This window comes from Oncorhynchus tshawytscha, unplaced genomic scaffold (assembly GCF_018296145.1).
Source record: "Oncorhynchus tshawytscha isolate Ot180627B unplaced genomic scaffold, Otsh_v2.0 Un_contig_10763_pilon_pilon, whole genome shotgun sequence".
Lineage (NCBI taxonomy): Eukaryota > Metazoa > Chordata > Actinopteri > Salmoniformes > Salmonidae > Oncorhynchus > Oncorhynchus tshawytscha.
In genome coordinates, this window is record NW_024608683.1 from 3373 (window position 1) to 16179 (window position 12807).

The 12807-nt window shown below is 44.4% G+C and overlaps 1 protein-coding gene across 1 annotated transcript in view; it reads left to right on the plus strand.

The window, feature by feature from the left end:
* Positions 1–3440: 3440 nt before the first annotated feature.
* Positions 3441–12807, plus strand: part of LOC121843720 (adhesion G protein-coupled receptor B3-like) — a gene marked incomplete at both ends in the record, with an annotated part of 31540 nt that continues 22173 nt past the window's right edge. Inside the window, 3 exon segments of the mRNA XM_042313504.1 lie at positions 3441–3516; positions 10246–10348; positions 11570–11613. Coding sequence (XP_042169438.1) covers positions 3441–3516; positions 10246–10348; positions 11570–11613 — 223 coding nt within the window.

Below are 12807 nucleotides of genomic sequence, written 5' to 3' on the forward strand. Positions count from 1 at the left end.
CCACCCACAGGGCTTCTGAATCAAGTGCACCTACCACCCACAGGGCTTCTGAATCAAGTGCACCTACCACCCACAGGGCTTCTGAATCAAGTGCACCTACCACCCACAGGGCTTCTGAATCAAGTGCACCTACCACCCACAGGGCTTCTGAATCAAGTGCACCTACCACCCACAGGGCTTCTGAATCAAGTGCACCTACCACCCACAGGGCTTCTGAATCAAGTGCACCCACCACCCACAGGGCTTCTGAATCAAGTGCACCTACCACCCACAGGGCTTCTGAATCAAGTGCACCTACCACCCACAGGGCTTCTGAATCAAGTGCACCTACCACCCACAGGGCTTCTGAATCAAGTGCACCTACCACCCACAGGGCTTCTGAATCAAGTGCACCTACCACCCACAGGGCTTCTGAATCAAGTGCACCTACCACCCACAGGGCTTCTGAATCAAGTGCACCTACCACCCACAGGGCTTCTGAATCAAGTGCACCTACCACCCACAGGGCTTCTGAATCAAGTGCACCTACCACCCACAGGGCTTCTGAATCAAGTGCACCTACCACCCACAGGGCTTCTGAATCAAGTGCACTTCTGAATCTACCACCCACAGGGCTTCTGAATCAAGTGCACCTACCACCCACAGGGCTTCTGAATCAAGTGCACCTACCACCCACAGGGCTTCTGAATCACCTACCACCCACAGGGCTTCTGAATCAAGTGCACCTACCACCCACAGGGCTTCTGAATCAAGTGCACCTACCACCCACAGGGCTTCTGAATCAAGTGCACCTACCACCCACCCACAGGGCTTCTGAATCAAGTGCACCTACCACCCACAGGGCTTCTGAATCAAGTGCACCTACCACCCACAGGGCTTCTGAATCAAGTGCACCTACCACCCACAGGGCTTCTGAATCAAGTGCACCTACCACCCACAGGGCTTCTGAATCAAGTGCACCTACCACCCACAGGGCTTCTGAATCAAGTGCACCTACCACCCACAGGGCTTCTGAATCAAGTGCACCTACCACCCACAGGGCTTCTGAATCAAGTGCACCTACCACCCACAGGGCTTCTGAATCAAGTGCACCTACCACCCACAGGGCTTCTGAATCAAGTGCACCTACCACCCACAGGGCTTCTGAATCAAGTGCACCTACCACCCACAGGGCTTCTGAATCAAGTGCACCTACCACCCACAGGGCTTCTGAATCAAGTGCACCTACCACCCACAGGGCTTCTGAATCAAGTGCACCTACCACCCACAGGGCTTCTGAATCAAGTGCACCTACCACCCACAGGGCTTCTGAATCAAGTGCACCTACCACCCACAGGGCTTCTGAATCAAGTGCACCTACCACCCACAGGGCTTCTGAATCAAGTGCACCTACCACCCACAGGGCTTCTGAATCAAGTGCACCTACCACCCACAGGGCTTCTGAATCAAGTGCACCTACCACCCACAGGGCTTCTGAATCAAGTGCACCTACCACCCACAGGGCTTCTGAATCAAGTGCACCTACCACCCACAGGGCTTCTGAATCAAGTGCACCTACCACCCACAGGGCTTCTGAATCAAGTGCACCTACCACCCACAGGGCTTCTGAATCAAGTGCACCTACCACCCACAGGGCTTCTGAATCAAGTGCACCTACCACCCACAGGGCTTCTGAATCAAGTGCACCTACCACCCACAGGGCTTCTGAATCAAGTGCACCACCACCCACAGGGCTTCTGAATCAAGTGCACCTACCACCCACAGGGCTTCTGAATCAAGTGCACCTACCACCCACAGGGCTTCTGAATCAAGTGCACCTACCACCCACAGGGCTTCTGAATCAGGGTGCACCTACCACCCACAGGGCTTCTGAATCAGGGCTTCTGAATCAGAGTGCACCTACCACCCACAGGGCTTCTGAATCAAGTGCACCTTCATCAGGGCTACCACCCACAGGGCTGAATCAAGTGCACCTACCACCCACAGGGCTTCTGAATCAAGTGCACCTACCACCCACAGGGCTTCTGAATCAAGTGCACCTACCACCCACAGGGCTTCTGAATCAAGTGCACCTACCACCCACAGGGCTTCTGAATCAAGTGCACCTACCACCCACAGGGCTTCTGAATCAAGTGCACCTACCACCCACAGGGCTTCTGAATCAAGTGCACTGAATCAAGTGCACCACCCACAGGGCTTCTGAATCAAGTGCACCTACCACCCACAGGGCTTCTGAATCAAGTGCACCTACCACCCACAGGGCTTCTGAATCAAGGGTGAATCACCTACCACCCACAGGGCTTCTGAATCAAGTGCACCTACCACCCACAGGGCTTCTGAATCAAGTGCACCTACCACCCACAGGGCTTCTGAATCAAGTGCACCACCACCCACAGGGCTTCTGAATCAAGTGCACCTACCACCCACAGGGCTTCTGAATCAAGTGCACCTACCACCCACAGGGCTTCTGAATCAAGTGCACCTACCACCCACAGGGCTTCTGAATCAAGTGCACCTACCACCCACAGGGCTTCTGAATCAAGTGCACCTACCACCCACAGGGCTTCTGAATCAAGTGCACCACCACACAGGGCTTCTGAATCAAGTGCACCTACCACCCACAGGGCTTCTGAATCAAGGGTGAATCACCTACCACCCACAGGGCTTCTGAATCAAGTGCACCTACCACCCACAGGGCTTCTGAATCAAGTGCACCTACCACCCACAGGGCTTCTGAATCAAGTGCACCTACCACCCACAGGGCTTCTGAATCAAGTGCACCTACCACCCACAGGGCTTCTGAATCAAGTGCACCTACCACCCACAGGGCTTCTGAATCAAGTGCACCTACCACCCACAGGGCTTCTGAATCAAGTGCACCTACCACCCACAGGGCTTCTGAATCAAGTGCACCTACCACCCACAGGGCTTCTGAATCAAGTGCACCTACCACCCACAGGGCTTCTGAATCAAGTGCACCTCCCACAAACAGCACAACACAAATACATAAAAGGAGTGCAAAGCCTTTATTTGTGGCATTTCTACAGAAGTGTTTGGTGATTGATTAGGAAGGTCTTGAAGTGACCACTGCCTTACAGGCAAAGATTCATTGGACCATCCCTTACCCTTTATCAATGGTTCATTGTTGAGGACAAATTAGCTGATTGCTGTTGGCAGGAAAGTTGTGAAGTGGCTTGTTTCGCTGCCTGGTCAAATATAGCTCCAAATAAAGCCCATCATTAAGAGTTAGTCTGTGTCTGTGGCCTGATATGTTGGTTTATGACTATCTGTTGACCCTGCGCTGTGGTGTTGTTGAGATTATTAAGGTTCATTACATCTTTCAGATGGCCAGCCCATTCATAAGACACTGTACAACCACTACCACAACTAAACTGTCCTGTAACCAACGGTGTCCAAACTTATTTCCTTCTGCCCATCAGACATGGATGGATCACCTGTTTTCATCCTGGGGACAGTCCTGTACAAGACTCTGGGACTGATGCTGCCTTCACCAAGGTAAGATGGACCATACATCTTCTCTATCAACATATCTCTGTCTCTCTGTCACTCTCTTTCTCTCTGTCACTCCTTCTCTCTCTGTCACTCCTTCTCTCTCTGTCTCTCTCTCTCGCTGTCTCTGTCTCTGTCACTCCTCTCTCTGTCTCTCTCTCTCTCTGTCTCTCTCCCTGTCTCTCTCTCTGTCTCGCTCTCTCTCTGTCTCTCTCTCTCTCTCTATCTCTCTCTGTCTCTCTCTCTCTCTCTCTCTCTCTCTCTCTCTCTCTCTCTCTCTCTCTATCTCTCTCTGTCTCTCTCTGTCTCTCTCTATCTCTCTCTGTCTCTCTCTCTGTCTCTCTCTCTGTCTCTCTCTCTCTCTCCCTCTCTCTCTCCCTCTCTGTCTCTCTCCCTGTCTCTATCTCTGTCTCTCTCCCTCTGTCTCTCTCTCTGTCTCTCTCTCTCTGTCTGTCCTTCTCTGTCTCTCTCCCTGTCTCTCTCTCTGTCTGTCTCTCTCTGTCTCTCTCTCTCTGTCTCTCTCTCTGTCTCTCTCTGTCTCTCTCTCTGTCTCTATCTCTGTCTCTCTCTCTCTATCTCTCTCTGTCTCTCTCTGTCTCTCTCTATCTCTCTCTGTCCTCTCTCTGTCTCTCTCTCTGTCTCTCTCTCTCTCTCCCTCTCTCTGTCCCTCTCTGTCTCTCTCCCTGTCTCTATCTCTGTCTCTCTCCCTCTGTCTCTCTCTCTGTCTCTCTCTCTATCTCTCTGTCCTTCTCTGTCTCTCTCTCTGTCCCTCTCTGTCTCTCTCTGTCTCTCTCTCTGTCCCTCTCTGTCTCTCACTGTCTCTCTCTCTGTCTCTCAGCAGGGGAGAGGGAGACAGAGGGAATAAGTAGTCATTTGGGACACGGTCCAGGCGAGACAGCAGTGAGATGTAAAATATGATGTCAACTTTATTCTCTGACAAAGTGTCTGCTGCACTGCCTGAGTGTAAATCCTCCAATAGTATTTCACAGGTAGTGTAGGCTATCCAGGGAGGTTCATAAAAGACTCCTTACACTTTGCTTTTCCAGGAAATGGCCTCTACATTGCACTATATGTACTTGCAAAAGCTCATTTTACGTACTGCACTATACATACTACTGTACCTACGAGTATACAAAAACCCTTCTCAAGGTACATTATATACAGTAGATCAAACATGATGTGGAGGTAAAACAGACATATTACTACCATGATGCATCATTCTACCAGAACATCATCAATACTTCAAAAGGAAAAATGGCATCGCTTTCTTTCAGAATATCGTAGTAGAATACAATCGTTCAGTCGTGTAATCCATAGATGACAAGCCAATTATCAAAGAATCCATCAAAGCTGATCAACTCAAGTTTCCCTGTAACTTTTCATGAATTAAAACGACAAGCTTTGCTCCCAGACTCAACAACAATTAATCTCTGCTTTCTGCTGAGGAGGATGACACCACATCTGTGTCCCAAATCGCACCCCATTCCCTATATAATCTACTACTTTTGACCAAAGCCCTGGTCAAAAGTAGTGCACTAAATAAGGAATAGGGTACCATTCGGGAAGCAACACAAAATTGGGTTAAAATAATCATCATAATATCTGAACTCCATCCTGGTTAAATCATATTATGTTCTCATACTACTAATTAGAAGGGACAACGGACGACTAAGCAATATTTCATGGTTGGTTTATGCTTTCAAGCTGGTTTCCAATATTGTTAGTTATTCTGTTTATCAGTTTGGACATTACTGTCATTACGTATCGTCAAGGCTCTCATCCAGTTAGAGCAAGGCTGCATATGAAATCACACCCTATTCCCTATGTAGGGCTCTGATCTAAAGTACACTTTGTAGGGAATAGGGTGCCATTCGGGACACAAGCCTAGAATTTGAATCTCTTGCATAGAGTGAAAGACAAAAGGATGCCCGAGCAAAAGCTATACGAAGTAAGATACAGTGAACTACATATCACAACAACCATCTGTGTTAAGTTAATATGAGTTCATGTTTTTATTTTTTATTTTACCTTTATTTAACTAGGCAAGTCAGTTAAGAACAAATTCTTATTTTCAATGACGGCCTAGGAACAGTGGGTTAACTGCCTGTTCAGGGGCAGAACGACAGATTTGTACCTTGTCAGCTTGGGGGTTTGAACTTGCTACCCTGCCGCCCCATTTTTGTCACAAAAATTTGTACACATCAGTACTTTATTAAAATTATAGCAATGACTTTATCAATCTCTTCTCTCTTATGCTGATACAGAACGAGCCTAGGAATGTGGCCAAGTCCTCTACTTAGCTAACGTCAGTTATCTAGAAGCATTATTCTCTATGATGGGCGTGCCACCCATCAGCTTCTGTGGGTAAAAATATACAGAGCCTTCAGAAAGTATTCACACCCCTTTTTCCACATTTTGTTCTATTAAAATGGATTCAAATTGAGGTGTTGTGTCATAATGTCAAAGTGGAATGATGTTTTTAGAAATTTTAACAAAGTAATTTAAAATGAAAAGCTGAAAAGCTGAAAGCTGAAAATGTAATAAGTATTCAACCCCTTTGTTATGACAAGCCTAAATAAATTCAGCAGTAAAACTGTGCTTAACAAGTCACATAATAAGTTGCATGGAGTCACTCGGTATGAAATAATAGTGTTTAACATGATTTTTGAACAACTACCTCACCTCTGTACCCCACACATACAATGATCTATAAGATCCCTTAGTCGAGCAGTGAGTTTCAAACACAGATTCAGCACAGATTCCATAAAAGACGAATGGGATTTTCCAATGCCTCACAAAGAAGGGCAACTAATTGGTAGATGTTTTTTTCTTTTTTTAAGCAGACATTGAATATCCCTCTGAGCATGTTAAAGTTATGAATTACACTTTAGACGGTGTATCAATACACCCAGTCACTACAAAGGTGATTCTAACATGTATTGACTCAGAGGTGTGAATGCTTACGCAAATGAGATATTTATATATTTCATTTTCTGTTAATTAGCAAACATTTTCTCAATGCATGTTTTCACTTTGTCAATATGGGTTGCTATTAATGTTTCTCTCACATAATTAGTTAGCGCTAGTGTACAGTGCTGGATAGCTAGATAGTTAGCTACTGGCTACATGTTAGCTAGCTGGCTAGAGATGTTACCTACAACAACCCACAATCAGATGTATTTTCCTGTTGCACAAAGCTTGCTTTTGACAGAGTAGACAGCTTTTGCAACAGGTCCTCGTACACTGAGAGGAAAACCAATAGCAGATAAGATAAAATAACACACTCAGCAATGGTATCTACCTGAAGTGAAATGCAGCCATCAGTCAGTCTCTCCTCAGAGCAGTGATCTACGCACGGGGTCCCGTTTCTTTGTTCCCAGTCTCAACTAACCCAAACAACACAGCACTCCAACCTTTCAAAGAAATGATGTTGCTATTCTTAGCTTCCTTGGGAGTGCTGCACTACAACTATACATTAGCCCACTGTAGGATGGTCCTGAAGAAAATATAGTCAAATATATATAATCTACTGATGAAATTATAGCATTAGCAGTGCAGATAGATTTCCAATGGTCACTGATATTCTACTCTTATAAAAGCCATCCATTGTTATTGTATTTCCTCTGGTCACTGATATTCTACTCTTATAAAAGCCATCCATTGTTATTGTATTTCCTCTGGTCACTGATATTCTACTCTTATAAAAGCCATCCATTGTTATTGTATTTCCTCTGGTCACTGATATTCTACTCTTATAAAAGCCATCCATTGTTATTGTATTTCCTCTGGTCACTGATATTCTACTCTTATAAAAGCCACCCATTGATGTTGTATTTCCTCTGGTCACTGATATTCTACTCTTATAAAAGCCATCCATTGTTATTGTATTTCCTCTGGTCACTGATATTCTACTCTTATAAAAGCCATCCATTGTTATTGTATTTTCTGGTCACTGATATTCTCTTATAAAAGCCACCCATTGATGTATTTCCTCTGGTCACTGATATTCTACTCTTATAAAAGCCACCCATTGTGTATTTCCTCTGGTCACTGATATTTCCTCCTGTATTTCCTCTGGTCACTGATATTCTACTCTTATAAAAGCCATCCATTGTTATTGTATTTCCTCTGGTCACTGATACTTATGCCATAAAAGCCACCCATTGTTATTGTATTTCCTCTGGTCACTGATATTCTACTCTTATAAAAGCCATCCATTGTTATTGTATTTCCTCTGGTCACTGATATTCTACTCTTATAAAAGCCATCCATTGTTATTGTATTTCCTCTGGTCACTGATATTCTACTCTTATAAAAGCCACCCATTGATGTTGTATCTGCACTAGTTTTCTTTGTGATCCAGTCCTAAATCCATATTTGACTTAGTTATGTGGCCTGTTTATGGAAACAGCAGACAGACTGACCCAGATTGTGGTGTTCTTGCCCAGGATCAAACATCGAACCCAGTCTTTCTCTCTAGAGAGTTCCAGACGTTCTATGGAACATCTTTGGGCCCAGCTGAGAGCTCTAGAACCTTCTCCGACCCTCCCTAGAGAACTGTAGGTCAGACACTGTCAGTCAGAAACCAAAATGGCACACTATTCCCTACATTTAGCACTACTTTTGACCAGAGTCCTTTGGGCCCAGTCAAAAGTAGTGCACTATATTATAGGGAGTAGGGTGCCATTTGAATCAGTCAGTCATTGTAGTATCAGTTTGGTGGTGTCACAACCTACTGTTTTGTTTCCCCAGGAGGTAAATGAAAGAGAGAGAGATGAAAGAGGGAAAGGAAATGTGACATTCTCTGTTCTCCACCCCATGACACACGTTCCCTTGAAGATAAAGACAAACGAAGTGCAAAGAGGACATAGTGTAGATCTGAACCTGGAAAAGTAGAAAGGCTCCAATTAACTTCCTTTTGAGTAGTTCTCTTTCATTCTCTTTTTGTGGGGCAGTTCAGGTGAGGTGAGAACAGAGGCAGGCTCAGAAGTGTACCAAGACCGCTTTCTACCAAGTCACCCTTTCATGAACTACAATGTATTATTATGTTTCAAATCACATTACCACTGTAGAGAGTAAGTCATCCATTTTTATTCAGCAATAGAATCCCCCCCCCCTCCATATCTATATTCAGGAAGTAAATAAGCTAAAGACAAAAGGAGAGGAGGCGTGTCATTTGAAGTTGGTTTGGGGATTTGTCTTGCTTTGCAGTGGAGATAGACTAGATATACACTGCATGAGATGAGGTGGAAGCACGGAATGCATCCCAAATGGCACCCTATTCCCTGGACCCCAGGAAGGCAGCAGCTAATGTGGTTCCAGAATAAATACTGTGTAGTACTTTTGTAGTAGTGCAGTAAAAAGGGAATTGGGTGCCATTTGTGATACAGACAGTGTTTAAAGATCTCTGTTAGATTGAGGTTGTTTGGTAGAGACACTTCACTGTGATTCATTTAACGTAGAAAAGGCCAGACCTCCAGACGTGTCTATTTTCAATCTTTTGTGACTCGCTCCAAATGGACCATGATATCACACCTAAGTTGGCCCCCCCTAAGTTGGCCCCCAGTGCCTAAGTTGTGCCTAATTTCTCTCCTCTCGCTCTGTCTGGGCTCCAGTTCACATGTATTTGGGTTGACTTGCTTCACGTGTGTCATTTTGTGTGTCAGGTCTTGTCCTGCAGTGCCACAGCAGGTGTGTTTGTCAAGTGCCTCACAGAGAGGTGTGACATGACATTTTGTGTTGTTCTTTGCATCAAAGGACATTGATAATATCAGATGAACCTGAATGTGCATCAATAGTATCAACATTCTGAATGAGGGGTCATGTTGTAAACGTTGTATAGGATTTTATCTTTGGTAAGTCTATGAAACACAACTCATTTAGGAAAAATGTTATTAACACACCTTTTGTGCAAACTCCCCCCAAAAATAAAATCCTGACTCACAAAGAAAACTCTCCCAGAGATTGTAATGCATTTGTCTGACATATACCCTTATAATAATCTTTGGTAAGTCTATGAAACACAACTCATTTAGGGAAACATTTATTAACACGCCTTTTGTGCAAACTCCCCAAAAAATTAAATCCTGACTCACAAAGAAAACTCTTCCAGAGATTGTAATGCATTTGTCTGACATATACCCTTATAATAATCTTTGGTAAGTCTATGAAACACAACTCATTTAGGGAAACATTTATTAACACACCTTTTGTGCAAACTCCCCCAAAAATAAAATCCTGACTCACAAAGAAAACTCTCCCAGAGATTGTAATGCATTTGTCTGACATATACCCTTATAATAAGACAGAACATAAAGTTTAGTCATATGGTTTGTGAAGCATTTATGTAGTGCTTATAAAGCCTTTATGTAGTGATCGTGAAGCCATTATGAAGCTATATATAGCCTTTATAAGATGTACTTTGTTTAAAGTGGGACCGAACACACGGTATTTATGTAGCAGTGCCTAAGTGACACAACTTCCAATCAGTGTCCTTTTTTTATTTTTATTACCTTTATTTAACCTGGCAAGTCAGTTAAGAACTAATTCTTATTTTCAATGACAGCCTAGGAACAGTGGGTTAACTGCCTGTTCAGGGGCAGAACGACAGATTTGTACCTTGTCAGCTCAGGGGTTTGAACTTGCAACCTTCCAGTTACTAGTCCCAACGCTCTAACCACTATGCTACCCTGCCACCCCCATCTCATGGTGTACATCACTCTGTTTTCCACCCAGGAACCACACGGCAGTGAGCTCCAAAGTCATTGCTGTCACAGTGAGACCAGAGCCCAGGATAACAGAGTCACACCTGGAGATCGAGCTGGCTCACCTGGCCAACGTAAGGACCTTTATTTTATTCATCTTTCATCTTTCATCTTTCATTTGAATTAATTTGAGGGCAAGAATGACCTCCTCACAATGTAAGTACCTGCCCAAGACTCCCTCACTTCTTGAAAAGGCATACAAGTGACACAGAGAAGGCAGATGTTTAATATCCAATCAGATAATTGTGTAACCGGTACATTGGACCCAGTTACATGACGGTAATCCATGTACTTGAGTCCACACTCAAACACGGTTACCAAAGTCAATTGTACAGAGAAGATACTGTATATCTGGACCTATATTCACAAAGCATCTCAGAGTACGAGTGCTGACCTAGGATCAGGTCATCCCTGTCCATATTAACCTAATTCATTTCATTATTAAAGGCAACTACTCTGAGACGCTTGATAAATACAGGCCCAGACCTGAATCAGGAGGACAAGTTGAAATATATGGGCTCTGACAATGACATGCTGCTTTGCATCACCTTGGACGACACCTCTGAACGATAGTCTTTATCTCAGAGATTAACTAAAAGGCCAGGGTTGTAAAGAGAGCTTGTCCTTGTAATTATCTGGACAGTGTGCCATCTCTCTCTCTCTCTCTCTCTCTCTCTCTCTCTCTCTCTCTCTCTCTCTCTCTCTCTCTCTCTCTCTCTCTCTCTCTCTCTCTCTCTCTCTGTCTCTCTGTCTCTCTCTCTCTCTCTGTCTCTCTCTCTCTCTCTCTCTGTCTCTCTCTCTCTCTCTCTCTCTCTCTCTCTCTGTCTCTCTGTCTCTCTCTCTCTCTCTCTCTCTCTCTCTCTCTCTCTCTCTCTCTCTCTCTCTGTCTCTCTGTCTCTCTCTGTCTCTCTCTCTCTCTCTCTCTCCCCTGACACACCTGCTACACTGGGCGCCTGCAAATTAATCATCGAATCAATTACTCTACCATTGTTTGTTGGCTAATGCACTCTAAACGTGTGGCTGTAGCCATTGTTGGGTACTTCAATGCTTATTGAGGCTAATGTGATTCAAAGTGAAACTGCCACCAATTCTCATTGGCATTTTACATTTTAACCCTGAACTGCAATCTAAAGAGGTCTTGCCATAGCCGTTAGTTTTAAAAGAACAATTTGTTTAGTGAGTTATTCTTGGATAATTGCGTGCAGAAATGACTATCTGCGAGGCTTTGGTCATTTTGTTGTGGTTATCTAATGAGTGAAGGTTTTCAGCGTGCTCTCTTCTTCTTGGTGATGCAGGGAACCCTGAGTCCTTACTGTGCACTGTGGGATAACAGCGTCATGTAAGTGAACCAGCTTTCCTTTTGCTGTTTTCTCCTGCTCTTCTCTAATCCATGGTGATGCTGATGTATCTGTTATGTAGGGAATTACGCTTTGATTTCTATTGATATAAAGTAGATTTCTAAATGCACTGAAGATGAAAACACTGTTTTGTCCGTCTTCTACGAGGTTCAAGGGTGCTTACTCTTGGCAAAGTGTACTGTACGTAATTGTACTCAGAATGTCTTCAGACGATCCTATACTCTGTATGTATTAGCTTCGGGGCCGTCGTCCTCTGTAAGGGGATCTGAGGACAATTACTTCAGCAGAAAAAACGCCTATGAAGATTAAAATCAGATGAAATGAATAAATCTTCTAAATAACATTGGGGAATTTTAGTCTGGGTCTGCATCCCAAATGGCATTCTGTTCCCTTTATCGTGCACTATGTTTGACTAAAGCCTGGGCACTTTATAGTAAATAGGGACGCAGCCTGACTTTTGCCTTCATTGTGCACTACTGTTGACCAAAACCTGGGCACTTCATAGGAAATAGGGACGCAGCCTGACTTTTGCCTTCATTGTGCACTACTGTTGACCAAAACCTGGGCACTTCATAGGAAATAGGGACGCAGTCTGACTTTTGCCTTCATTGTGCACTACTGTTGACCAAAACCTGGGCACTTCATAGGAAATAGGGACGCAGCCTGACTTTTGCCTTCATTGTGCACTACTGTTGACCAAAACCTGGGCACTTCATAGGAAATAGGGACGCAGCCTGACTTATGCCTTCATTGTGCACTACTGTTGACCAAAACCTGGGCACTTCATAGGAAATAGGGACGCAGTCTGACTTTGCCTTCATTGTGCACTACTGTTGACCAAAACCTGGGCACTTCATAGGAAATAGGGACGCAGCCTGACTTTTGCCTTCATTGTGCACTACTGTTGACCAAAACCTGGGCACTTCATAGGAAATAGGGACGCAGCCTGACTTTTTCATTAAGCTACAGACACCTATTATCTCACATACAGGGTTCCTGTATTTCATTAAGCTACAGACACACATACAGGGTTCCTGTATTTCATTAAGCTACAGACACACATACAGGGTTCCTGTATTTCATTAAGCTACAGACACACATACAGGGTTCCTGTATTTCATTAAGCTACAGACACACATACAGGGTTCCTGTATTTCATTAAGCTACAGACACAC